At 42.4% G+C, this 27655-nt stretch overlaps 4 protein-coding genes across 5 annotated transcripts; 2 read left to right on the forward strand and 2 right to left on the reverse strand.

Annotated features, from left to right (window-relative positions):
- Nucleotides 1-1320: 1320 nt before the first annotated feature.
- LOC306751538 (heat shock protein 30-like) lies at nucleotides 1321-2020 on the forward strand (the record flags this gene model as incomplete). Its single annotated transcript, XM_079235124.1, has 1 exon — nucleotides 1321-2020. One exon carries the CDS (start codon nucleotides 1321-1323, stop codon nucleotides 1921-1923), a length of 603 nt encoding a protein of 200 aa, XP_079091250.1. The 3' UTR covers nucleotides 1924-2020.
- Nucleotides 2021-3474: 1454 nt separating this feature from the next.
- Nucleotides 3475-4077, reverse strand: LOC306751593 (heat shock protein 30-like; the record flags this gene model as incomplete). Its single annotated transcript, XM_079235190.1, has 1 exon — nucleotides 3475-4077. One exon carries the CDS (start codon nucleotides 4075-4077, stop codon nucleotides 3475-3477), a length of 603 nt encoding a protein of 200 aa, XP_079091316.1.
- Nucleotides 4078-5820: 1743 nt separating this feature from the next.
- On the reverse strand, nucleotides 5821-7434 carry LOC306751764 (N-acetyllactosaminide beta-1,3-N-acetylglucosaminyltransferase 2; the record flags this gene model as incomplete). Its single annotated transcript, XM_079235398.1, has 1 exon — nucleotides 5821-7434. One exon carries the CDS (start codon nucleotides 7432-7434, stop codon nucleotides 6091-6093), a length of 1344 nt encoding a protein of 447 aa, XP_079091524.1. The 3' UTR covers nucleotides 5821-6090.
- Nucleotides 7435-13643: 6209 nt separating this feature from the next.
- On the forward strand, nucleotides 13644-23326 carry smad2 (SMAD family member 2; the record flags this gene model as incomplete). 2 transcript variants are annotated; one of them, XM_079235462.1, is made up of 10 exons in its annotated part: nucleotides 13644-13900; nucleotides 18447-18536; nucleotides 19088-19281; nucleotides 19559-19693; nucleotides 19875-19949; nucleotides 20177-20230; nucleotides 20414-20626; nucleotides 20944-21081; nucleotides 21736-21880; nucleotides 23107-23326. In XM_079235462.1, 10 exons carry the CDS (start codon nucleotides 13644-13646, stop codon nucleotides 23228-23230), a joined length of 1425 nt encoding a protein of 474 aa, XP_079091588.1. In that variant the 3' UTR covers nucleotides 23231-23326. The 2 variants fall into 2 exon arrangements, with proteins under 2 accessions (XP_079091588.1, XP_079091589.1); XM_079235463.1 differs by lacking the exon at nucleotides 18447-18536.
- Nucleotides 23327-27655: the final 4329 nt, after the last annotated feature.

Genomic DNA, 27655 nt, shown 5'->3' on the forward strand with positions numbered 1-27655 from the left:
GAAACTAATGATACATTCCGTTACATCACAATATCACAATTACGCCATATAAGGTCAGCGAATAACTAATTCAAAATAAGTCATCTGTGTTTTGCTTACTTTTTTCATTTACATATTTCTTTAACGATAAAACAAGTGCTATTTTTACTTCTGTTTAACTTCCAGAAATCCGGATATAATCATGTCATATATATTTAAATAAAATATGTGTGTGCTTGATCTAAACTAAAACCAACATGTGTGGTAAATAATAATTAGAAAGTGCAAATTGTTACCACGTTAATTAAAATCTGTGTATAGTCGATGTACATGGGAAGCTTTTTCAATGCATTCGTAAATGAAAGTGATCTTTTGTTCAACTAGGCTGACAACTAGTGGAGGATAGTGATGGGCTTTGGAGGATGGTGCTGCTGGTAAATGTGTGCGTAAGGAAAGGCCGCCATCTAGTGGATGCATGAATACGAAAGAGGAGGATCAGAGGAAATGATGTGCAAAACATAAAAATAGGGTTGGACAGTCTCATGCTGAGACATAAAACAAACATGGTGTTTCATGTGAGAGGCTCAAAAGACCAAACATCCGCTGAAGAGGCTGTCTCTCGTGGATTCTGGTAGTTTCTCAGAAAGAGCTGGCAGGGCAATGTGGAGTTACCACATTCCCATTCAAATTAGTAGATGGATGATGATGATCTAAATTAATCGGATTATTCGTTTACTTTTTTCTTCCCCTGAATCTCTCAAATCCTTGTTTCTTCAACTCTAATGCACACAACCTTTAATTATCTTCCATCTTTGACATTTTAAACATGTTATTTGTTATCTATTTGAAACGTAACCTGATGCAAAAAAAGACATACAGAGACACGCACACACACTCAAATTTAAAATGACACAATGGACTGCTGATTTATGAAGATTAGAGAACGGCATTATTAGAAATCTATATCATTATTAAATCATCTAAAGACACTCTGAAACAAATAGCATAATGCTATCTCAAGTGTCCATTTCACAAATCATATTTTCTTAACTTGATGCCGTATTGCAAGTTAAATCTTCATTTGTACTAATAACCCAATGCACAAGATTATTTCTAACAGCAACATTCCTGATCGATCTGGAACGATCTAGTGACATCCACAACTCAGAGCAACAGCACCCCCGAGTGGAGAGCTGTGGTAGTGACAGGAAAGTTCCTGAAGACTCTGGATCTCCTCCAGTTCGAGTATAAAAGCTGGGACAGTCCCACTGCTGAGACACAAAACAACACAGAAGAGAAGACATTTTAACAAGAGGACTCAGCACCAAAGACACACTGAAGATGCTGTGCTCTCATGGATTCCAGTCGTCCCTCAGTCCATTCATGGGCTTCTCCTGGCCTGTACACAGTCTGTGGCCAGAGGTCAACCCTCTGCTCCAGCAGCAGGATCCACAGCAGAGAAACCATCAGGAGCTCTGCAGCAGTCTGGAGCTGATGGACAGACTTCACCACGGGATCCTGGAGGAGACAGAGCCTTTCCAAACCAGTGTGGCCCTGCAGCCGGCCTCCTACCAGCTGGAGGGAGAGGGAGAGCACTTTGGCCTGACCCTGGACACTCAAGGCTTTTCCCCAGAGGAGCTGTCTGTCAGGCAGGAGGGCCGCAAGCTGAGAGTCAGCGGGAAGACAGAGAAGAAGCAGGAGGACGGGGAAGGCTGCTACTCTTACAGACGCCAGGAGTTCAGACGGGAGTTCGATCTGCCTGAAGAGCTGAACCCCGGGGCCGTCACCTGCTACCTGGCTCCAGACGGGAAGCTCCGCATCCAGGCAGCCAAAGCTCCATGTGAGGAGGAGGCTGAGAGAGAGCTGACCATCAGGAGCAGCTCGGAGGAGGAGACGCAGCAGAGTGTGTGTTCACACACACAAGGCAGCAGCACACACACCTGAGAACATGGAGTCATCTGCATGTTGTTGAAGCTATGTGCTGTACTGAATGATAATTATGTCTTCTTCTTTGTATGAACAATAAATGTATTGAACATCACCCCTTTTTTATTTTGTAGTTATTAGTTTTCATTTTGGTCTTGTTTGGAAAAGAAAGAAGAAAAAAAACCTTGATGGGTAGAAATTACACTCAGTGTTTTTACCTTTTTCAGCCCTAGGGTCCCCTGATCAGATGTTCTAGCTCATATGACGTTGTTATGAATACCAGCCCCTATTGTCCTTGATCTCTTAAGAATCAGTAACTCCTTGCCTTTAAAAAAGAAAACAAAAATTAAGTTGTATTATTATTTCTGCATAAATATGATCAAAAGTCAAGAGTCTGTTAAAAAAATGACTCCTCGATCGCTCCCCGAGTTTTTTAAATTGTATTTTCGGTGCCTTCCCATCATGCCACACAGTAATGCTGCACCTCTTTAGAAAGACAAAGACCTAAAGCATCCAAATCTGTATCTATAAAAAAATAGTTAAATAGTGAAACCTTATCGCTCAGTTATGTTGAGGAGCTTACGGAATTACGGAATTATAAAAATATAACGATCTTTTTTTTTTAAATGTAGTCCATCGTTTCTCTTTTCACAAGGGTTTACAGTACTTTAGCCGTTTACATTTATTAGATCGGACCTGTGGATGATGATCTAGAAGCATTTGAGGTTTTTTTAAACTCACTTCCTCATTTCCAAAAAATCAGTAAAACAAGGCTCCACCTGATGGAGTTAAATGATGAGGATTTGAATCTCAATGAATTAGTATGATCATTCAAATAAACTATTAACAATACGTTTTATTGACTGGAAAATTGCAAGTCTATTCTCAAGAACATAGAGCAAAACAAGAAATATGTACTTATTTCTTGTTTTGCTTCATGTGCTTGATCATGGATCATGCCTTGAATTGTGAGCATTTTGCTTTCTCCATTTAAGTTCACATTCTGCAGAATGGGATGAACATTCAATCTTCAATCTTTCATATTAGTTCAAATGTGGTCACATCATTCTCTTCAAAATAATTAACAAACAATAATTGCAATAGTTTGATGAATCACAGGACATGGAAATAGTAAAGTCACCTTTGTGAATTTTCTCTACACATTGATTTCCTGCATGCTCTGTTATATTGTTTTCCATCAGATTTCCTGAGACTTGAACAATATTAACAAACAGTATCGACTTGGTTACTCATTATCATAAAGTTATCTCTAATGCCGATTGTGAAAATAGGTGAGACCTTGATTTTCTCTCATCTAAATAAGCATACAAAAGTAATATAAGTATGCTTAAATATATCTACAGATGAAGTATATATATCATGATTATTTTTCCAAACCCAAATATAAGCCGTACGTAATGTGCAAAAACACAACACACATTATTAAATATATGACAAAAAAAAGTACATTTAAATTTCATTTTATTTATTTATCATACAAAAACCAAATGCAAAAATAAAATAATCAGTTTGCACAGTTACTGGCTTCAACGCCATGCCTCCATGTTCTCAGGTGTGTGTGCTGCTGCCTTGTGTGTGTGAACACACACTCTGCTGCGTCTCCTCCTCCGAGCTGCTCCTGATGGTCAGCTCTCTCTCAGCCTCCTCCTCACATGGAGCTTTGGCTGCCTGGATGCGGAGCTTCCCGTCTGGAGCCAGGTAGCAGGTGACGGCCCCGGGGTTCAGCTCTTCAGGCAGATCGAACTCCCGTCTGAACTCCTGGCGTCTGTAAGAGTAGCAGCCTTCCCCGTCCTCCTGCTTCTTCTCTGTCTTCCCGCTGACTCTCAGCTTGCGGCCCTCCTGCCTGACAGACAGCTCCTCTGGGGAAAAGCCTTGAGTGTCCAGGGTCAGGCCAAAGTGCTCTCCCTCTCCCTCCAGCTGGTAGGAGGCCGGCTGCAGGGCCACACTGGTTTGGAAAGGCTCTGTCTCCTCCAGGATCCCGTGGTGAAGTCTGTCCATCAGCTCCAGACTGCTGCAGAGCTCCTGATGGTTTCTCTGCTGTGGATCCTGCTGCTGGAGCAGAGGGTTGACCTCTGGCCACAGACTGCGTACAGGCCAGGAGAAGCCCATGAATGGACTGAGGGACGACTGGAATCCATGAGAGCACAGCATCTTCAGTGTGTCTTTGGTGCTGAGTCCTCTTGTTAAAATGTCTTCTCTTCTGTGTTGTTTTGTGTCTCAGCAGTGGGACTGTCCCAGCTTTTATACTCGAACTGGAGGAGATCCAGAGTCTTCAGGAACTTTCCTGTCACTACCACAGCTCTCCACTCGGGGGTGCTGTTACTCTGAGTTGTGGACGTCACTAGATCATTCATGTGTTTTCTGGAACTTACTGCATTTGCAGACGTTCAACACTAGATGTCACTAATTTGTGTTGTTTGATTTACCCAATTTGCAGTAATCATATACTTTCCATATCTCCAATTGTGTCTCACTTTGCTAGATATTAGTTTGGGTTTTATTCGTACAGTTTGTCCCCGTACAAAACATACTCATACTGGTAGTAGTAGCAGCAGTATTTCTTCTAGCCACTGTCTGCCTATTGGTACCAAAATCAAATGATAGACACCACACAATAATGTGCTGTAACACAATAAAGAGAAGGGAGGAGAGGATTGCTGCTGAATATTTCATTGAGAACACACTCACACTCGGTATCTTATCTCTGTTTTTGTTGCTGTTTTTCTGCCATAGGAGAACACATTCTCCCTGGACCTGACTCATCATCTGGGGTTTAATTTCCCATCTCCTCCTCTTCATCTTCCAGCAGGGTAAATGAGGATGGTTCTTGTAGTTTACTTTGTTTTATTGCAACTTTAAAATATGTTTAATATATTTACTTAAAAAAAATATAAAGGAACATATTAATGTTTGCCTTTTTTATGGTCACAAAAGATTTTGCATAATTTGCATCCAAATGTCGAACAGCCCCGTGTCCTGTAGAAATAGCCCAACAACTAAACAAACATGTAAAGCAGTCCACCTCTACAGGGATCAAGGATGAATCGGAACATTAAACATAGCCTTTTTTTGTAAAGCTACACTCACAACTGTGTGTGCTTATAGTAAACATTCAGTAAAATCTGTTCACTGTGCTGGGTTTGCAATGCTGGTTTTTAAGCTCCGTGACGCTTCACCTTCATTTTGACTCCACACCTTAAAGATATGGGAGGAGGATTGCAACCAAAATGTAATTTAATTATAACACCATAAATAAATGATGCTATTCAATAAATATATATTTTTAGAGACAAAAATTTATTTTCTCTTGAATGTCATACTTTTTTTAAATGTATTTAAATCCTTAAGGAGAGCAACAAATATCATTATTTGTCTTCCGTCCTTTCAAATTCAAAGACAAAAGCTTACAATTAATAGTCAATTGGATGACATTACCAGTCAGGCATATTTAACTGTGTAACTGTTAAGCAAGAGATAAGGAATTGTGGATTTCAGTCATTAGAAACTAAAAGTGGAAAACAATGTACCCCTTTTAAAATCAGCAACATGTTAAATAAGTGATTTAAGTGAAAAATGACTTTTATTTATTGTTACTAACACAATTATTTTATACATTGTATACTCCTTGGCCAAATGGTAACCCCCTGTCAAAACATTGCAACAAATCAGTACTGCAGTTAGAAAATAATTAGAAAGGATTGGTTACATTTTAAACATTTCCTGAAAAGGAGGCAAGACAAAATGAAATATGATCTGCTTAAAACAAAGAGGAGTTAAACAAGAGAAAACACAAAGTATATACACAAATTAATGTCAACAGGGGGACATGTGACAGTATTCTCTTCAAACATTATGAAACAACATACCATTTATTATGTGTTCTTTATTGGGTAGTAAAATAAAACTTTGACGTTGAAAGGGTACAAATACATACCTGTATTGATTTTTTGAAAGCGCCCTTATTGTGTAATGCCCTCATAATAAAAGTACACTTTGAGGTAGCTCAGTCTCCGCCTCAGTTTGAAACGTACATTGCATGTGTACTGCACAGGGTTCTGCTCACTTGACAGGAAGATGCACCCACAGCGTGTGCGTTTCCTAAACGAGTGTGGCGGCATCATTCATCCTGTACTGGAGGAATCCTATTTGGCAGGCAAATGAGCCTCAGCAGTGACCTGGCAGACCCTGGAGCTGCTTCCACAGGGTCAGCATCTCGTGGGGACTCCGCCTGTGTACCAGCAGAACGGACCTGTAAGCACAGGGATTTCCCCTGTCCGTCTCTGGGAGATCAAATGTTAAAAAGCCCGGGTGATGGCTCGGGGAGAGCCCCAGTCTGTGCAGGCACATGCCCAGATACACGTCGTCTATTGGGAAGAGGCGCACCCTCTTGGACACGTCTTTCAATCGCATTGCAAGTGACACAGAATACACCACCCCTCCTCCGCCGGCGTATGGCGGGTACACGCCTTTGTAGAAACCTTCTGGGATGTAATATTTGGTGGATGGCTCACGGTTGGGCCTTGCGTTATAGATCACTTCCCCCACAAACAAATCCAGCTCAGTTTTGTTCGTATAGGCTTTCCACATGTTGTGCTCTTCCCACTGCTCGTGCAGGTAATCCAGAAGGGCACCTGTTCGAACAAAGACGTCATCATCCCCTTTGAACACGAAGATGGCCTTGGGGCAGTACCGCTGGAGCCAATGCCAAAACAGCAAGTCCTTCAGGGTCAAGTTGAAGAAAGTGTCTCGGAAATCCCACTGCAGGATATCCCCGTATTTCTGGTTCTCGAGCTCCAGGAGGTTTCTGAGGTCTGGGTGAGGACCTGTACTTGAGTCCTGCCTTCCGAGGAGGAACACTGTGCGCACTAATCCGCCCTTCTTGTTGGATTCCCCCTTCACCAGGCCACTGTGTCCCCACGTTTCACGGATGGCCTGCCTGTTTTCAAAGTTCCCCACCTGGGATTTGATGGCCAAGAGGAGCATGGGAGAACCCAAACCAAAGCTACTGCTGTTCCTCCGACACATGCCAGGTTGATTGATAAGGAGGGGGTACTCCATGCAGTGCATTGCCATTATAAATGCCCTTATTTGCTCTGGCAAGCTGTTAAAATCATGCACACGAGGGACTGAACACTTGTGGGACATGCAGGCAGAAGAGCATTCATCCTCGATTTCTGATAAAATCTTAACTTTCGGCTCCGTCCGGATCCCAGTCGTGTTTCCACGCAGTATTGGGTTGTGCTGGCGGTCCCAAACATGCTGCAACTGGTTCCACAGTGCACTGTCCTCCAGACGGAGGTTCCAGAAAGGGCCAAGTGGGTGAGAGGCCAGGGAAGAGGAGTTAGCGGAGCTCCCGGAGGCAATGTAGTGGGTGGTTATTTTTGGAGGCGTGTAGGAGATGGTGACGAATATGGACACCATGATGTAAATCAGAAGGTGGCCGGTCATCATGCAGGGGAGCAGGCACATGCAGAGCAGTCTGCCGTTGCATTTGCATAATTTGCCCATTACCTGTTAGTGCACAAGTCAGACACATATAAGAAATAACACATAAAGAGTTATATATATATATATATATATATATATATATATATATATATGTATATATATATATATATATATATATGTATATGTATATATATATATATATATATATATATATATATATATACACATACATACACACTCACCTAAAGGATTATTAGGAACACCTGTTCAAGTTCTCATTAATGCAATTATCTAATCAACCAATCACATGGCAGTTGCTTCAATGCATTTAGGGGTGTGGTCCTGGTCAAGACAATCTCCTGAACTCCAAACTGAATGTCAGAATGGGAAAGAAAGGTGATTTAAGCAACTTTGAGCGTGGCATAGTTGTTGGTGCCAGACGGGCTGGTCTGAGTATTTCACAATCTGCTCAGTTACTGGGATTTTCACGCACAACCATTTCTAGGGTTTACAAAGAATGGTGTGAAAAGGGAAAAACATCCAGTATGCGGCAGTCCTGTGGGCGAAAATGCCTTGTTGATGCTAGAGGTCAGAGGAGAATGGGCCGACTGATTCAAGCTGATAGAATAGCAACTTTGACTGAAATAACCACTCGTTACAAGCGAGGTATGCAGCAAAGCATTTGTGAAGCCACAACACGCACAACCTTGAGGCGGATGGGCTACAACAGCAGAAGACCCCAGTGGGTACCACTCATCTCCACTAAAAATAGGAAAAACAGGCTACAATTTGCAAGAGCTCCCCAAAATTGGACAGTTGAAGACTGGAAAAATGTTACCTGGTCTGATGAGTCTCGATTTCTGTTGAGACATTCAGATGGTAGAGTCAGAATTTGGCGTAAACAAAATGAGAACATGGATCCATCATGCCTTGTTACCACTGTGCAGGCTGGTGGTGTTGTAATGGTGTGGAGGATGTTTTCTTGGCACACTTTAGGCCCCTTAGTGCCAATTGGGCATCGTTTAAATGCCACGGCCTACCTGAGCATTGTTCAGGTAGGCATTGCCTACCTGTCCATCCCTTTATGGCCACCATGTACCCATCCTCTGATGGCTACTTCCAGCAGGATAATGCACCATGTCACAAAGCTTGAATCATTTCTAATTGGTTTCTTGAACATGACAATGAGTTCAATGTACTAAAATGGCCCCCACAGTCACCAGATCTCAACCCAATAGAGCATCTTTGGGATGTGGTGGAACGGGAGCTTCGTGCCCTGGATGTGCATCCCACAAATCTCCTGCAACTGCAAGATGCTATCCTATCAATATGGGCCAACATTTCTAAAAAATGCTTTCAGCACCTTGTTGAATCAATGCCACATAGAATTAAGGCAGTTCTGAAGGCGAAAGGGGGTCAAACACAGTATTAGTATGGTGTTCCTAACAATCCTTTAGGTGAGTGTATATGTATGTATATATATATATATATATATATATATATATATATATATATATGTATATATATATATATATATATATATATATATATATATATATATATATATATATAAATCATATCAAAGAACACATTTTATTTGCATCATTCACTGACTGAACCACTGCAGTGTCATGGGTGTACCTGTGATATATCTTTTTCTATAGCTAACACTTCAGGTAACCCTCTGGAGTTTCCATCTCCTTGGTGATGGTCCAGTGAGGGTTAGTGTCTACACACTCAGAGCGTCATCCTGTGGTTACCTGCTGATAGGCACACACAGCCCCTGAAGACACATCATGTAATATGAATGTAGCGGTTTGATTGACTTATTTAGGGTTTATTAGGGCTTTGCATCTATTTCCCCACGTTTTTTTCTAAATGATCTAATCCGCCATGTAAAACATTGACTATTAATGATGGAAAATAGCCTAAAAAAAGTCTCCAATATTTTATAGTTTCTATATTATACCACATCAACTTGAATTTCAATATGAGTCTGCACACAATCTGGCAACTGTTTGCCGAACCCTTCTTTTGTTTTGAAAGGCAATGAATGTAAGACAAAGCAAAACAATACTCACAATGTGTGGACTGCTTTGGATCGTCAAGCCGACTGAGATTTCTTTTACAGTGATTTGTGGTGTCCAGTTTTTTGTTGTCGTGTTTTCATCCGGCTTGGTTATATAGTGCTGTTATAGCGTATGGTATCTCGGTCTGTCGCGCATCATTTATGTCGGTAACGACGAAGGAAAACGACGGGTATCCTTTAAGTCGAACACAGTCGTCGATCCTCTTACCGCAGCACAGCCGCAGCTGAGCAACAGGTCCCCAGGTATCCGCGCGCACTGAGCATGCGCCTCTTTGGGCTCCTTATCACCACGGTGTGGGTGATGATCTCGAGGAACATATATTCGCAGGATTCAACGCAGGCTGCTATACCTGACACAAGACAGAATTAAACTCGGGACTCCATCTGGAAATTGTTTTTCTCCCCAGAGATATGATTTGACTTGATTTGCATGCAGGTGCTCCATGAGCGTTTTTGTCGGCATATTTGCATGATGTGGCCCTATATGTGACATGTGCAACGATCACCTATAAGTCCGTCAATTGCTAATGGTTTAACATTTCACTACACGACTAGACTACTGCACGTGTACAACATTCCGGCAGAGTATGTTATTGGTTTAGATCTAAACCAATAACATACTCTGCCGGAATGTTGTACATGTGCACGCTTTGAAGGAACATGGCTAACGAAGGAATATCATTTAAAACGGGGCAAATTTGATTAATAAAATGAAAAAAACATTCAAAATTGAACAGAAAAAAGGCTATATTGATTTTCTTAGTATAGTTTAGTGAGCATTGACTATGCTGTTGCCTGAAAATCTACTACCATATCCGGAATATAAGGGCATCACATAACGTAGTCTGTTATCATTAGGATGGTTTACGTCATTAAAAAAAAAAAAAAAGCTTTATGCTTTCCCTTAAGTGAAAATGTAATATAAGTGTGTGAGCGTTGCGGTGCAGAGGTGTTAAACCACATGGCAGTTTTGAAGAAGAAAAAAGGAAGTGCATACCCATCTGTTTTTTCTATCAATTATATTTAATTGACGAGCGGCAGTATTATGCAACCGTGAAGGGGACAATCAAGGTACCCGCTGATAAACATCCCCGACATACCTTCGTATACGACATGTTTGACGGACGGAAACCTCCAGCCAATCGGACACACGTCTGTCAACAGGTTATCGGCCGAACTCCGGAAATTAGCCAATGGGAGGAGAGAAGAGGCGGGGCTTGCGGGTCTCTCGCCGCCCTTCGTGTTGTGTGGCGTGCGAGGCGATACATGTTTGGTTGAGTTTTGAATGAGGGGCCATCATCCCGGCAGGCTCAGAGGTGGAAAATACAGTTTAAAGTCTCTCTGGATGCATTTAAGATGAACAAGCGGGCTCCTCCGACAGGTTACCCGAACGACTGGTCGTCACCCTTTCATCTTCTCGTCGGGTAAGTGTGTTTTCAACAATGTAGCGGATTTGATTCGCGAGCGACAACAACATACAGCAGACCTGTTTTATTTGTCTGACACAAAGTAGCAAGCTTGCTAGCGGATTTTTTCGTACTCTTCTTTTTTTTTGGAGGCTTGGGGAGGCGGGGAGGGAGGGAGGGGGTGTTCAGTCATTTCGAGACAAAAGAAACCGAATATTTTTCACTGTATCTGCCGCTCACAGTAAAAGACCCAGGAGGAAAATTAACTCGTTTCTTTTGTTGTGTAGCTTGTCAAAGTCCACGCGCGCTTGCAGTTTAATGGTGAATCGCCCTTAGTAGCGTTACGTATTCTTCTCACCGTGTGTGTTGTGTGTATGGTTTCGGAGAAGAAGTAGTTAACGCAAGCATGCAGTTTTCTCTCTCTCACACACACACGCACACAAACAAATGACGAGACTATGCAGAGGAAAATAACGTTTCTTTATGTTTGCCCACAAGGCCCTAGTCGCCGTGGTCATCATTTCGAGTTGACATATACATACATTGTGGCCACAACAGCTTGTTTAATGAGTATTCTAAGGTTCTTAACGTAAGGACTTTCTGTTCCGTCTTGAAAGGCTCCCGCACACGGCGAGGTTTTGTCCCGAGGACACCCGATCAGCAAGAGGTTGTAGGAGTTTTAAGCCCCGCCCCCCTCTTTGTGTGAGCTAACAACATTTAGAAACACGCTCCTACCTTTTTTTCCCTATGTGATCCGTGTTTTTCTTCTAAATAATCATTTTTTGCAATGACCCCCAAATCAAGGTGACGAAACCTAGCGCATTTTATTCAAACGATTATGTGTTTTCCCCCAGACTTCTTTTAATTCCGGCAACAAAGCCCCCGCCCATCACACACACACACACGCACGCACGCACGCACGCACACGCACACGTACACAAGAAAGCAGTTGTGTATCTGTGCTGGCTCCTGATGGATAAGCATGCTTTAATGTTTAGACGATGCCCAGCCACCGCTGGTTGCTGAGATTGTAGTTTGATTATTTTCAGGAGACTGGTTCTGAAAGCCATTCATACTCGTTCACCAATAGCAAGCAGTCCAAGGGGTTAAGCCTGGGAAATTAATTCTTAGAAGGAGCTTGGACTTTCAGAGTAACGTGCTAAGGACAGTTATCCCTTCCTCTCCCAACAGCTAAATTGAGAAAAATGCACTGCCGGGTGGTGCTTTGGTGCTCTATCTGTGTTTTTTTTTGCATTTATAATTCCAGTCTAATTGATCAATAATCTGTTGCAGTAATCTACATACAACAAACGTGTTTCTGTTTTAAGAGGACTGGGTCCACGGAGAGAGGAAAAAGAAGACCCATTTTCAAATTTGATTCCACAATTCAATTGGAGTTTTCTCTGTAGATCCTCCTGTGGCTTTTCCCCTCTGTCTGAGAAGCATGCGTGTTTCCTGATTAGACTGGAAACTGGATCTCTCGGCAATACACCGATCGCTATGATATCGGATAAGGTTACACTTGCACATCAACGCCCAGAATAAACTGTCAAGTGTGTGTGACGTGAGCGACTATTGAATTCCACATTTCACTAACCGTTCTCAACACCGTTACCTGTCCCATATGCATTTCAAATCGCTTCCAGACCAGGGGTCGGACACGGTCTGACACCGCTCAACTGTAGCATGAGTGGGTGAACAGTGGTTGGTTTGAATGTAACATGGTTTACTCCACGATTAGCAAAGGATTAGTTCAGATATTGACATAGAATTGTTCCCTCATACTTTTATTTCCTCTGTTCTCTTGCTTGAACGTATGTTGTCTTCAAAACATTTTTTATTATGGTTCACCAAATGAAAAAATTACACGCGCTCTTCCATACCCTCTTCATTTGGAGCAAAATCAATAATGATTTATATACCTTGACTGTTTTCGAGGGATTTGTGCAGAGCACCGGCAGTATGAAACACTTATGTGACTGGAGCGGTGACTCAACAGTCGTGTGTGTATATACTGTGTTTGTGTGCAGATATGGTGAAATGATGTGTGATCCATGTGTCACCCTGTTGTCATTTGTAAAAATGAGTCGTTGAGATCATCAATACTGGTAAGGTATCCAGTGTGTAAGCGATAATTTCCCCTTCAATAAAGGCGCCGTTAAAAATAGATCTCTGCGTTAAAGCGATGTATATGAGTTTAAGTTTAAGTGGTTTTGCAAGGTGACAAACCTGTTTAGTGCAAACGGACAAGCTCACCTTCTGTTTGAATGGCCAAGCACCTAACGGTATTGCACAAGTGCACTGCAAAGTGTGCACCAGCAGTAGAGTATATCTCAGGAGAGTTTATTCACCAGGGGTTGACCAACAGGGAAAGAAATGTTGTAATGGTGTAATGACTCTCGGCAAAAAAAACCTATTCACGAGTCTCTCGTGTGGGCATAATTGATGTTATCCTTGGGAGAAAATGTTACGTAATGAGTTTGTGTTCTTTTCTCTTGTGTCCCATCTGTTTCTTATAGGTTTCTTTGGATGTATTCTTCTCGCTCCCAGCGTTTTGTGCTTTTGAAATGACGTTTCCGCAGACTCCTCAAGACCAATGTCTTAATTCTGCATGGATATAAATAAAGTACATATATAGTATAAAACAAAAATCTCGAGCAGGAATTCAGATAACAACCCATCACCCTACTTCCCCTCTCCCTATTTCTCTTTACATGAGTAAGAAGGACATCAAAACTCGCTTAACACACACATACATACACACACAAGCCACCATGTCCTCCATCCTTCCCTTCACTCCTCCGGTGGTGAAGCGCCTGCTGGGATGGAAGAAGACTTCAACGGGGAGCGGAGGCGCTGGGGGAGGAATTGGAGGAGTAGGGGAGCAGAACGGAGGAGGACAGGAGGATAAGTGGTGTGAAAAAGCTGTGAAGAGCCTGGTGAAGAAGCTGAAGAAGACTGGGCAGCTGGATGAGCTCGAGAAAGCCATCAGCACGCAGAACAGCAACACAAAGTGTGTCACCATACCCAGGTGAGAAAAGGACACGCACGCACACACACGCCCCTGTAGATCTATGTTTTTCTGTCTTGTCCATGATTACGCGCACAACATGGGCATTGTCGCAGAGGATAGTAAACCATGTTTCAAGATGTTTAGGTAAAGCACACACTGACACATGGTCCTGGTCATAGTACGAACACACACACACACACACACATACACACACACACACAAACACTGAAAATATACGAGAAAAGACAGATGTAATCTCTCATGAATGTGGGATCAGCAAATGTGCCACATTTTTGTTTTGCTACACGTCTCCCGTAATCAATTGATGATCAACATTATTTTCCCACTAACACGCTTCAAATTGCGCTCACGGTCACACAAACGCACATCCACAGTCCCTGTGCACTGGTGTACCACAATGCCACCAATACAGCCATCAGCACACCGAAGTGTGTCAACACACATGAAAGTAAGAGGCAGGGAGATGGGCAACCAAAGGGTTGCAGAAAGAAAAAAATATGTTGTGCAACAACAGGTCCACTTCCTCAATCTGCTGTGCCATAGGTTAGCGAGGCAGCAGAAGTGAAACCTGCTCGGGGGGGAAACAGATGTCCAACATATGTTGGCAACCAGACTTTGTGAACATTGTGAGATCTCCTTACCTATATGTGTAAGATGTGTACATGCAGTTCCATCATACGCAGTGTTGTTGACAGGTTTCTCTATTCTGAGCATTCACTGGACGATTCAAACATTTAACATTTTAAAAATGTTCGTTTCATTTTTTGGCCTGAAATAATTGCATTTAATCTAGGTTTAGAATAAAAAACTAAACTAATATTTACAGAGAGCTTCAATTGAATATTTCTTAATTCTAAGTTTAAGAAAATGAATCCTTGTTGGTGCATCCCAGCCTTGGATGTTTTTTATTTTATGTCTCGAACTAGTTTTAGGTGTAAAACCTAATTTTTCTTTGGTCAGAAATGTTCTTTGGCGCAAGAAACAAGGAAAAATGCTGATTCCAGCTTGTATCGGAGGCTGGTGTGCCTTAACTGATGGCACACGTTTGAGTAATGTGGTGGGATCGGTACTCGACATCGGCTTCTCTCTCTCTGAGTACTTTAAGAAGTACTCAGTCCTGAAGATGCTATCGGAGCACATATACTTGAAAGTAGAAACTGCAAGAAAAACTGCAAAAAGCTTGCATTCATCAGGTAGACTTACTGTGCAGTAAGGAAAGTATTTATGTGAGGAAACCGAGACCATCTTAATGACTGCTGATGGCTAGTGACAGTTCTGCATGGCATTATATAGTTGCCCTGTTACCCTTTCAGTCACACAGACTGTTTTTTTATGTATGATGCAGGTTGAAGAGGTTGTTCATTATGAGCAAACATATATTGAAGTCTAAGACCCAACACAAAGCCGTCAAAGAAGAAATAATGAAACGCAGTATTAACGCATCAAGCTCGCGCAGTCGTTTGACGTGGAAAGTCGTTTGTGAGGGTTCTCAAGAAGGAGCAAAGCCATGGCATTTCATCCATTATATCTGTACATCTCTACATTCTCTGAACATGGAGCTTGGGTTGCATATCCTCACTTGTCGTCTTTTCTTCACGATAAAAAGTAATTTGACAGACTTGAAAGTAAACTTAGTTTGTGTAAAAGTGTTTTTTTCTTTCTGGAAAGAACCTCTGAGCCCCTCCCCCCTCCACCGGCTTACTGTAGATACTGTAGAGCCTCAATGGTGACGGGTCATGTGTCTGTCAGTATAGATTCCTACCGTGTCGCATGACAAGGTTCACGAGTCAAGTCACCCAGACCAGATGAAACCTTATCGCGACGAAGGTGGCAAAGTCAAGGGGAGCCCCATGAGAAGCACGTGATTAACGTCAATCGATCCACCGAGGGTCAGCAGAGACGGGAGATAACCAGGCTGCTCTGTGAAGATTTTATGAGCTTCCCCCTCTCTAATTTTCTCTCTGGTCTAACCTTTCTCTTTCCTCCCCCTGTCTTAGTTTTATAAAGTATCAATAATAGAATGTGTGCCCCGTTGCACGGCCACGTCAGTCACAGATCAGCTCACCTGGCAAGAAAGAAAGAGGCACAAATGTGGGAATCAAAACCTCATCCATACCGGATATTACAATGTGATTTCGGTAAACCTGGTATGGGTGCGGTCAGACAACGATCGGATAGTGTATTTGCATTTACAGCTTTTGTATTGACATCGTTTCACCCACGCTCTGTGAAACAAGCGAGAGGCTGGAGAGGTGGCAGGGAAAACAAACATGGCAGGCGCGGGGTTGGCGTGTGCGTGTGCGTGTGCCTGTGTGTGTGTGTGTGTGTGTGTGTGTGTGTGTGTGTACGTGTACGTGTACGTGTACTTTTCCATTTCCATGAAAGGGTTCATCCTCCACGACTAGAGCGATATCGGAGCGGGATGTTCCCGGTGGGTGGGTAGTTTCTCAGCAATGCACTCTGCATGGACTGCTGACTGCGGTCGGGGAGACCTAATCACATTGCAGTCTTAATGGGCAGGGCTCGACATGCTGCTTTGTACGTCCTAATATCAAATGTATAGAAAGTATGAAGCAGGGCGGTGCTAGAATGGCTTAAAAGCAAAAATGCAGCAATTGATCCAAGATGACACTGCAGCATATATAACATAACGAAACACGTAGTCACGCTAAGTGCTAGGCTATATCGGATACTGGTCTCAATTGTAGACGTATGGGGTAAAAAGGCAGAAGAAGAACTCTCGTGTTTCTTCACTCTGAGGAATGTTGGCTTGATAGCAGCTCCTGAAGTGGTGCTGATAAAGTGATGCTGGTTGTGAGGCATTTACACGAATAACGTTGGAGTCGTCAACCTCCAGAAGAGCACATTTATTTGATTAACATGTTGTTTCATCTGAGGATTACAGGGTTTGGACCATACCAGCATATGTTATTTCTCTTATGAGTCACAAAGCCTACTTGTTTTGTGTTAGCTTTTCGTGTTTGGTGAATAAAGCCAATTATTAGTACACAAACACAGTAAACGCATAATGCCGTGCTTCCTCTCACTGTTTGTTGAGATCGTAGTCTCGTATTGACTTGATGAAATAGGCCACAGTAAATACAAAGAGGTAGCCTGCCCTGTATACTCAGACCGCAAGCATTGGAATTACTGAGTTATAAAATTGTCCTGGCTTATGAACTTATGAGGTTTCTTTTCCTGCCGTTTTTTGGGTGGTGGAGGCTTGTCACAAGATGGCACCTGGAGGGCTTTGCAGATCTCTCTGTTCGAGTGGTTGCAGGAAGCAATGCGACGGAGGAAGTCTGAAGGAGTCTGAAGATAGGCGCGAGTAGCTTCTTGAGTTGGGACTTAAATGTGGATGACCCAAGAACAAGATAACGGTTTCATGTTTTTTTTAATTTGCTCTGGGTGAAATCATCCTCCTGGTGTTTTTTGCAAACGATCTAGTTCAACCGATAACTTACTTAGTCTAGCCTTTAAGCTCGGGGTCCACGGGGACTTGTGGATGAGGGATCTTGCTCAGGAACGGGGCTTTTGGGCAGACAATGTGCGGCTTGTGCTGGTGACCTTTTTAGGTGAGAAAGGAAGAAGGCAAGACTTTATCTGTGTCCTGAGATAGTCCACGCGGGGCACTCTTTTGAGTGCGCTGATAAAGTGTCGATAAAGAAGGCCTTGCACAGACGGGTCTGGCAATTACCTTGACCGATAAGACGGCCGGATCTCCTCTACCCTCCTTTGTATCAACACGTTGAGGAAACTCACAAGCGCTTTAGAGAACAAGTTAGCGAACAATCTGGTTGCATGCTTTTTTCAGTCGTAGACACACACACTTTGTGCTTGTATACACAAGTTTGCGTGGCATCTGTTGTTTCTGTCTTGACACATCTTGTACAGTCTATTAAACATCTTTCATTTCCTCATTCACATATTGTTGTTGTGTAGACGCATTGCACGTCACATGTTGTCTTAATAATAATACTGATGATCAGCAGAAATGTAAATCATATATATATGTGATGGTATGTGCAATCAGGACATGCGGGGACCTATTTATACTTAAAGCCTTTTAAAAACAACACTATATGTGAGCAGGAAAAGAGGCATTGGAAGACAAAATCGCCTGGCATCGCCTGGCATCGCCTTTCCTCTAAACGCTTTAACATGCAGTCCCAAGTCAACCCCATCTGACCCCCGGCATCACCTGACTGCACCACATCACTGCCTGTCCAATTTGGATTAGTCCCATAATCACCTGTCATCCAGTTAGTGTCTCTTTTTGAAAAAGCGCAAGGGAAGGGTCTTTTTTTTTTTTTTCATGTCCTCCCTTCGTGCCAAAAAGAGACCAGCTGTACGTGTTTTGTGATTTCATCGTACTGATTTGGAATGAAACGCCTCATGTTTACCATCTGTTTTCTTTTATTTTCTTTTTATCCTTTTTTGCACTGTGTGTGTGTGTGTGTGTGTGTGTGTGTGTGTGTGTGTGTGTGTGTTCATGCGTATGCATATCCTTTGTGTATATGTGTGTGTGTGTGTGTGTCTGTAGTAATTGCTCAGATCTATGGGGTCTAGGCTCAGTCCACACGATAGAGCAGTGGGACTCTACAGGCATGTACGGATACCATGACCACAGCAGGTGAATATACTCACACGCACTCAAACACACAATGAGTCAACAATCGCCTTACATCTTGTCATTCTTTCATTGACTGTTTTCTTTCTGTAATCTGCAGTGTCACTACACACTGGTGTGTGTGTATGTGTGTGGCCTTCTTTGTTTGTTAAGATCACCGAAAGACTTTGAGACTGTTACGTAATTGTCACTCATCATGATGCAACCTTATCTCAAACTGCCATTTGTGTGATTATGCTTTATATATGTGCAGGCAATAAGGAAATCGTTGAGCTTTATTTGAGTTGCAACCGCCAAAATCTATTCCAATAAGTAAATTATAGGCAAATCTTGTTTTTGCAAGGTACTAGTTTCAAAATGCAATGCTCATTTGGCTTTTTCGAAACTGCTGATGAGTCTCACCAAAAAATATTTTAGATATAAAAGCATAATAACTTCCTGATCTCTACTGGTTGGAGAGTTAGTGGTAACCCGCCCCGTGTATAGTCTCCTGTAAAGACTTTTACAGGAGGGCACGTTTCTGAGCTTTGAGCTCTCTCTCCCGACCTCCTCAGGTCACTGGACGGGCGGCTCCAGGTGTCCCATCGCAAGGGCCTGCCCCACGTCATCTACTGCCGCTTGTGGAGATGGCCCGACCTCCACAGCCACCATGAGCTGAGGGCCATTGACTCCTGCCAGTTCGCCTTCAACCTCAAAAAGGATGAAGTGTGCGTCAATCCCTACCATTACCAGAGAGTGGAGACGCCTGGTAATGATCCTTGAGACTTGTGTGTGTTTTCTGTGACATAGTTCTTATTCTCCTTGAGATCTTCAAGGTGCCCTCCAGTAAGTCTGTAATGGCAACTGCGAGAGTTTGGAGTTGTTGCGGGTCTGTGTCGAGAAACCCATTCTAGATGGGTTTGTTTATTTGTCTGTTTTGGTGTTTGTATAAGAAGCAGAATGTTGTGCATTTTAATTATGCAATTTTGATCTGTATGGCAATATTTACATTTGCCTCCGTCAGTGACACTCCCTTCTCTCGCCAGTGCTGCCTCCGGTGTTGGTGCCACGCCACACAGAGATTCTCACAGAGCTTCCTCCTCTCGACGACTTTACAAACTCCATCCCCGAAAATACCAACTTCCCTGTCGGCATAGACCCTCCTAATAACTATATACCAGGTCTGTATGCGGGGCAGAGAGCAAACGCCTTCCTAGCCTACCTCTTCCTGCCTTAGCTGCACTCCTAGATTTGTATTCATGTACACGCATGATCTTTTGTTGACTTACAGAGATCTCAGTCTTTCTGATGTGCATCAGTTTAAAATGTGTTCTTATTGCCTGTCTGTGTTGTTTTTTACAGAGACTCCTCCACCTGGCTACATCAGTGAAGATGGAGAAAACAGCGACCAACAGATGAATCAAAGTATGGAATCAGGTAGGCCAGATGTGCTAGTGTATAAGCTGCCGTTCATCTCATTGGTGGGGGAAACATTTAATTGGGTCAGTTTCCACAGCCTAAAATCTTACTCAAAGCACTTTATTTTCTTCTGCTGACAAACGCACATTGTTGCAGCAGTGAACATAAACACTACAAACGGTATACGTAAAAAAAAAGGTACAAAATGGGGTTATGTGAAGTCAATTTAATTTTTTTTCTTCCAGGCTCACCTGCAGAAATGTCACCCGGCGCCTTGTCACCTGTCAATCATGCCCTGGGTAAGACTGCTCTTTATCAGTTCTTCTTTGATGTTATTGCAGGTTAAGTTAATTATTGTTTGTCATATTGTAAAATGTGCCACAATCTTTGAATTTAGGTCCACGAATGACGGCCTGGAAAAGCTGTCAAACTCTGAAACGGTTGTTGACGTGCAACATGTTCCCTCCTTGATTCCCTTGCAGACCTGCAGCCGGTTACCTACAGCGAACCAGCTTTCTGGTGCTCGATAGCTTACTATGAGCTGAACCAGCGGGTCGGAGAGACGTTCCACGCCTCACAGCCATCTCTGACAGTCGATGGCTTCACCGACCCCTCCAACTCTGAACGCTTCTGTCTCGGGCTTCTCAGCAATGTGAACAGGAACGCAACGGTCGAAATGACAAGGAGACATATAGGTAAACGCACGCCCTTCTACACACAGAGACGGGGAACATGAGAATCAGTTATTATTATCAGTATGCTGATTTGTTTGAGTGAGTAGTATCTTTGCAGAGAAGGATACTTTTGGGAGGTTGTTGGCATCATAGAAAGGTCAAGGATCTGAGATGTTGAGGGTTTGGGAAATACAGTAGTTAATTTAATTATAGATATGTTGCTGTATAAACATAGTATTTTCTATAGCACAAAATGCAGGATTTCCTCTTCATAATTCATGTTGTCTTCCCTTTCTTTTCCATCCCTCTTTGTCTTTCATTCTTCCTGGCTCACGCAGGTCGTGGTGTGCGGTTGTACTACATCGGAGGGGAGGTGTTTGCCGAGTGCCTCAGCGACAGTGCCATTTTTGTCCAGAGTCCCAACTGCAACCAGCGATACGGCTGGCACCCTGCCACAGTCTGCAAGATACCACCAGGTTCATATGCAATTATAGTGTTTCTTCCTTTTCCTCTTGAGCCAAACTGCTGCGATACAACTGACAAAAAGCGCTGACATTTGTCGCCAAATGGTTAAAACATTTATCTTTCAACTTGCAAAGGAACAAGTATCACTGCCTGCTATGACTAACCTAAGGTGCCAATGGTCTGGAGTGAGGAACAAGTCGTTTTTCTTCTTTCACCTGGTATTGTTAAAGTGAAGCTTGAGAACGAGCACCAATGTCCTCCACAATGTGACAGTTTTTTTTTCCGACTCTCACCCACACGCACTGACTCATCTTTGCCCGTGCAACTTTGAACATTTCATTCCTGGCCAAATGAGCAGTGTGAACAGTATCATTACTGAGGCACAGAATTGTACTGACAGTGAACGAGGATCTTGAAGACACTCAGGGGTGGGACTGGTGGAGAATAATCACCAACATGCAGCACACCCACACCTCACAGCGCATATGCTCGGGGCTTCTAAGTTATGTTCGTAGAAATGGCAATGCAGAATGGCCTAGTAGAAAAAACGCACATTGTCTGCAGTAAACTTCTAACGCATTAAACAAATTTCAACATATAAGTATTCCCATTGTTGTCCCCAGTGTTTTATAACCCCATCCTCATATTTCTTTTGTTTTTTCCAGGCTGTAATCTGAAGATTTTCAACAACCAGGAGTTTGCTGCACTGCTGGCCCAGTCAGTCAATCAGGGATTTGAGGCAGTCTACCAACTAACCAGGATGTGCACCATCAGAATGAGCTTCGTCAAGGGCTGGGGAGCAGAGTACAGGTGTGTTAAGCTCTTAAGTATTCTCTCACTCACTCACTCACTCACTCACACTATCATCCTCTGTGAACGGAGGGTTGTCAGGGTCTAGTCGGACCAGAAAGTTGCCTTTAGCACTGTCACATAGGGATCCGTAGCTTAGTGGACGTAACTTAAGTAAAACTACAAATCCTGGAGCAGCATCTTTTGAGAGGAAAAAAAGCAAGCACTGACTGTGTGTCAATACATGTATTGCAAGACTCGACATCCAAATCCAGCCCAACCTTCAGACCTCCAGCACGGGCCCAAACCTTAATACATGCTCTTAAAAAGCAGTTCAGGTTTGACCCTCCGATCTTAAATCACAGCTGCTTGTGATCAAACGTGGCGCGATAAAATCTGACGCCATCTTATGTACAATTTAACAAATAGGACAAGCGTTTGGGACTTTTGTCTCGTCTCCCCCTCGAATGGATGCAGGTCTGTGTTTGCAGAAAAAGACGGGGCGTGACAATGTTCATTATGTAAACAAGCCGTTGCAAGGTAAAAAGGTTTGTTTGAGCTTGTCCATGCTATCATCTGCCCTGCAGGTGTACAATCGTCTGACATTTTACAACAAAATATAATAGAACGTGTGTGTCTCTCTCTCTCCGGCCCTCCAACCGTCCATCCAGCAAACATCTGCTCTGCTCTGTGCGCCAGCCTCCCAGGAGCCAGACAGCGGTGTTTGTGGGGGCGTTTTGGCTTGTGCCCGCTGGCCAGGGTTAAGCCTGGTTAAGTCTGTCTGTAGAGCCCAGGCCGAGCCTGGCAGGACCACGGTGTAGTCCGCTGTGTTTGATCATCTGGTTATTTGTTGTAAATCACTTTTAGGAAAAGTGCTCTACCACTACTTGCACGTTTTAACAATACTACTGCTACTACTTCTTGTATCGGACTACTACTGTTTGTTTGTGGTCTATATTTAAATAGTATTGATTTATTCAAATCGGACTGTTGATGCTTCTTTGGCTTTAACTTTTATGCAGCAACTCAGATGATGACTGGGATAAGAGTATGCATGTGGCTCTTGTCTATCACTTCAGTGCTGAAAGAAAATGCTAACATGTAATAGGTGAGATTGTCATTATCTAGAAATGATCCTCGGGTTGTAATCAGTATATGCTCATAACGTATCATATGCCATAACGCTTTGACTCAAGATGTTTTTAACTCTTTTATGCTTAATTATTATTTATTTTGTATCCCTACAGACGTCAGACGGTAACCAGCACTCCCTGTTGGATTGAGCTGCACCTCAACGGCCCCCTCCAGTGGTTGGATAAGGTGCTGACCCAGATGGGTTCCCCATCGGTGCGCTGCTCCAGTATGTCCTAAACAGGGTTCTGCTGCTGGCTGCGCAAAGTCCCTCTGACATTTCACAACATTTGAAAAGTAACTCCTGAAGAAGAACACCGTGCAGTCTGAATCTGACGCACCAACAACAACATCATCATGAAGAGTAAAAAAAGAAAAGAAAAGGATTACACAATGGACCTGGAGGGTGGGAGAATGACATCGCCGATGGACAATAGTGGAATGTTAACAATGATGTCACAGTGGGCCCGATCACCTGATGTTGGCTCAAGTTAGAATTACATTCCAGTAACCATGGACCTGTTAATTGAAACCACCCTGCAATATCAAACTGACGAGAGTGATGTCATCATGGATCGGACTGCATTCATGTTTATTTGACTGGGGCTCTGATCCAGAAGCGCAAAGCGGCACGGAGCTTAACTGTCCTGCTCGGTGACACGACACCAGCTGTTTTGGAGATCGAGCGTGTGAACCTTCTCGGCAGTCTCTCCAACCACTAGCCCCTCCCCCAACTGCTTCACTACCTATCTGCCACAGCACAACTTTAATTCCCCGTTGAGATCTCTGTTTACACAAGGTTGGACCGACGGTCGTGCTGCCACTCCAACTCGTGTTCAACCAAAGTCGGCTCCCCCGCCTGGATGTTTTTCCTTGGTTTTGGTGACCAAACTTCCATTCCATTTTTAGCCGAGATCCCCACTTTTCCTGCATTTCTCCTGTGATGTCACACACCTGACTACACTGGACTGACTGTCTTCTGCTCCGAAAGGGGGGGGGGGCGTCGTCTCTAATTGACATTACATACCGTGTCTTCACATGTACGTACACATACACCGTCACACAGGCCGTTTTTACACTACTTAACTTTTGCTACTTGCGACATAACGACAAGTCATTTCCTCTGCATGCGTGTTAAGTCGGTCGGTGCCGTTGGACCGTGAGTGTGCGTGGGGGTTTGATGTCTGAGCGTGAATCGGAGCTGGAAAAAAAAGCTGCTAGCCAGCACAGATAACTGGAATGAGTCATTTTCATTGCAAGAGTGTAGAGCGTGTCCCTCCTCTGGAACGTCATACGATCATTCAACTTGTTTTCCGGCGGTAATAAAAGCGTACAGAGTTACCCACAGTTAACGGTTTGCCCCTCCTGGATTTGCTCTGACTCTTCACACTCTCTCTCTCTCTCTATTTTACATTCTCTTCATTAACTTTTTACTATTATATCAGCCTATTTATGAAGGAAGAGTTGTATGTTGGACTTGGAGATGCTGGTTGAAGACACACACCCTATAAATGCAGTTAAAGAATTTCAATGTCGCCCCCTGCTGCCCAAAAGAGAAAAGTATATAAACGGCCATCACTTAACGTTTCACTGATGTAGACATGGCGAGAGTCTCTCGATTACTTGCTTGAAATGTCGCACGGTTTCCCCACTATTTACATTTTATTGATCGGAAGACGAGTCCTGCAGGGACTTAAAAATGGCTTATGCGCTCTACTTGCACTGCCCCCAAATTATGCACACTTGATATTGCTCCAAGAAAGTTGCCTTTTTAGATGTAAAATACAGCAAGATATGCTTTTAAAATGTACAGATAGGAATGTTGAAAAGCCCCATTTTAAATCAAGACAATTACAAAAGATATCATCCATATTTTTTAAAGAATGTTCACTATAAAGAGTTTTTCTTCCATATATTGTCTGAATTGGCTTATTAAAGAGCGTTCATTTGATTTTTTTAATAAAATGTCTTGCCCCGATCTAAAAGCCAGCTGGTACCCACATCGGTATTTTAGAATCCAAATTATTTTAGTTAGTATTTAAGCTTTAAGTATTTGACAAGCTAATTATACTACACGGATATTATTTTCTTTACACATTGTTTAAGCTACATTTTTGTATGTTCACATATTTTTTATATATGGATATATTTAAGATCGTCAAACCTTCTCTTCCCTTTTATTAGAATTCAGTATTTTTTTAGAATATGCCCTCCGTTTGAAAATGACCGCAGCTCGACAATGAGTTCTGAAGTGTGCACCAGAGGATTGAACACTTTCACTGTCCCCATGTCGTGACCGAGAGACCAAGTGATCATAAACCCCAAACTCTTCCCTTCGAAACCTAATTTCTGGCTGCTAAAACGGTAAAAGTTTTGAAATCCAGGTTGTTTCTCGCCTTCCTCGTTCTCGTTGTTGAGCTCGACGGGTGTGACCCAAACAATGATAGTGCTGTCCCAAAGACTGAACGCACGTATTTACGATATGTCCTTTACACTGCAGATCCGCTGCTGGTGAACTTTTGTTTTCTTATATATATAAAATGTAAATGGCTTGACCAAGAATTTTAAACTCTCCAATTTCCTTTTGGGGTTTGGTTAGTTCCAACTTGTTAGGTTACAAATCAAGATACCTGTTAAAAAAAAAAAACATGCAAACTAAAGTATAATGCAGACTTCTTTAGAGATATTAGGATGTAATCCAGCAGCTGGGCTGCAGTAATATTTCCCACGATCAAAGCAGTTGGTATTCATTTAAAAAGCTCTAACTTTGGAAGGTGAATTTGTGGACTTCTGCCTTGCTTTAGCGATATATGACGTTCCAACATGCAGCGTATAAGCTGCTACCAATTCAAACTGCATATGTTTTTATTTCTCATGACTCCTAATGTATGGTTGCACACATTTTAATCACAGCGAGCGTTCATATATGCACACCTGGTATTACGGCGTTCCATACAAGGCCTCTTTACTCTTCAGTGTGTTCCTCTCTCGTATCCCATGAGCAGAAGATGTGGACTTGCCTCATACCGTCACATTCCAGATAGCTTTCTTTTTTTTTTTTGACTTGTTCCAAACTTGTGGCAAAAAAAACCTGACGGTGGTCTTAACTTGGTGCTCAGTAATGCCAGCGTACATGAAACACGTTGACATTTCCTGTTTGATCGCTCTACTACAACGTGTGGGGGAAATGTTGACTTTCTTTAAAGAACTAGTGGGAGAACTCCAAATAAGGGTTTTTAAACAAAGGTTTAGTTTATCATACAACGGCTGAGATGACAAGTCCAGAAACCCTGGTGTTTAATCATATTGTGACCGTTCAAGGTTCAGTTCAAGAATCCCGTTTTGACGATTGTCCGACCGCAGTGAATCATGTAAAACATGTTTGTTTTTTTTCTCCTTTCATCGAGCATTTGCCCGGGTCAAATTAGTATCGCTTGTAACCCGACGGGGACCAGGCGTCTCTGTATGTGTATCTATCTGTCCACATGTCTTGTCTTTTTTTTGTGTCTTTCATTTTATTAGAGGAATTAGTTGACTTGACTCTGCCAAGGTCAGTGCACATGAAATGGACATATATAGTGTTACCTTTTTTTTTTTTTTTTAAGTTCGTTGTATCACTACTTTAACCCCCCCCCCCCATATTTGTTCTATGCAGTGGCGTCAAATAGTTTGGACTATGTATTCAAACACATTTCCTGATGGTTAGGTATGCTGTTTTATGCATATTACCAGGGTTAAACAAAAGCCTTTTAGCAACTTTTTTTATTATTTAATTTTTTTTTCCTTTTTTAAACAAGTGCCACCCAAACATTGTACATCAAGCAGCTGTTCTCTGTCTCAGAAGTCAGTTTTTGGAGATGGAAGATGAGCCCAAATTAGGTTTCATGTCGGCCACAGCGACACATATTTTAAGGTCCATGTCCCTATTTTACAGATTACATATTTGCTTTTATTTTTTCTTATTGTGATGACAATTGTGTGTCCCCAAACAAGCCTCTCTCTGATGAATTCTTGAGACTGGTTGCTAGTTGGAGAACGTGAAGTTTCTACATGTCACTGGTGATGTTATTGTATAGTTGTACTTTTATTTTACCGTACATGCCGTTCCTTTTTCTTGCTATCAGCGGAGCATTTTCCATTAGACGACCAGCTGTTAGGATTTCTGTCTTCTTCAAACATTGATGACGATCTTCACATCGGCTTTCCAACTAGTCTACATATTCAAACAACTTCTTACAGTGTACACTAATAAAGCTGTTTTAATTCAACTGGAAATTGTGTCCTGTGTTGCAAGTCTGAAGTGGTGCTGCTATTAATAACTCCAAACAGAGCATGGGCTAACGAGGCACAGTTTGAATATAATTATTGTAATAAATCGGCATAAATAAACATGAATGAGTAATTGTATATGATTAAATGTTTATTTATTAGATCATTATAATGATGTGAATAAAAAAAAAAGAATTACTCTAACCTTTTAAGTTTGAGTAATAATACTTTATTTCAATACAAATACAAACTAAGTGAAACTCGGGGTAACTTGTTGTTTTGCATTTATGTATGTAAAATTGACCATATATAATCAATATAATTACAATAAATTCAGTATTATATTTATCATGTTCAAAATGCACATTCTTTCCTACATTTTGATATAAAAAGTGT

This window comes from Taurulus bubalis (genome assembly GCF_910589615.1).
Source record: "Taurulus bubalis genome assembly, chromosome: 19".
Lineage (NCBI taxonomy): Eukaryota > Metazoa > Chordata > Actinopteri > Perciformes > Cottidae > Taurulus > Taurulus bubalis.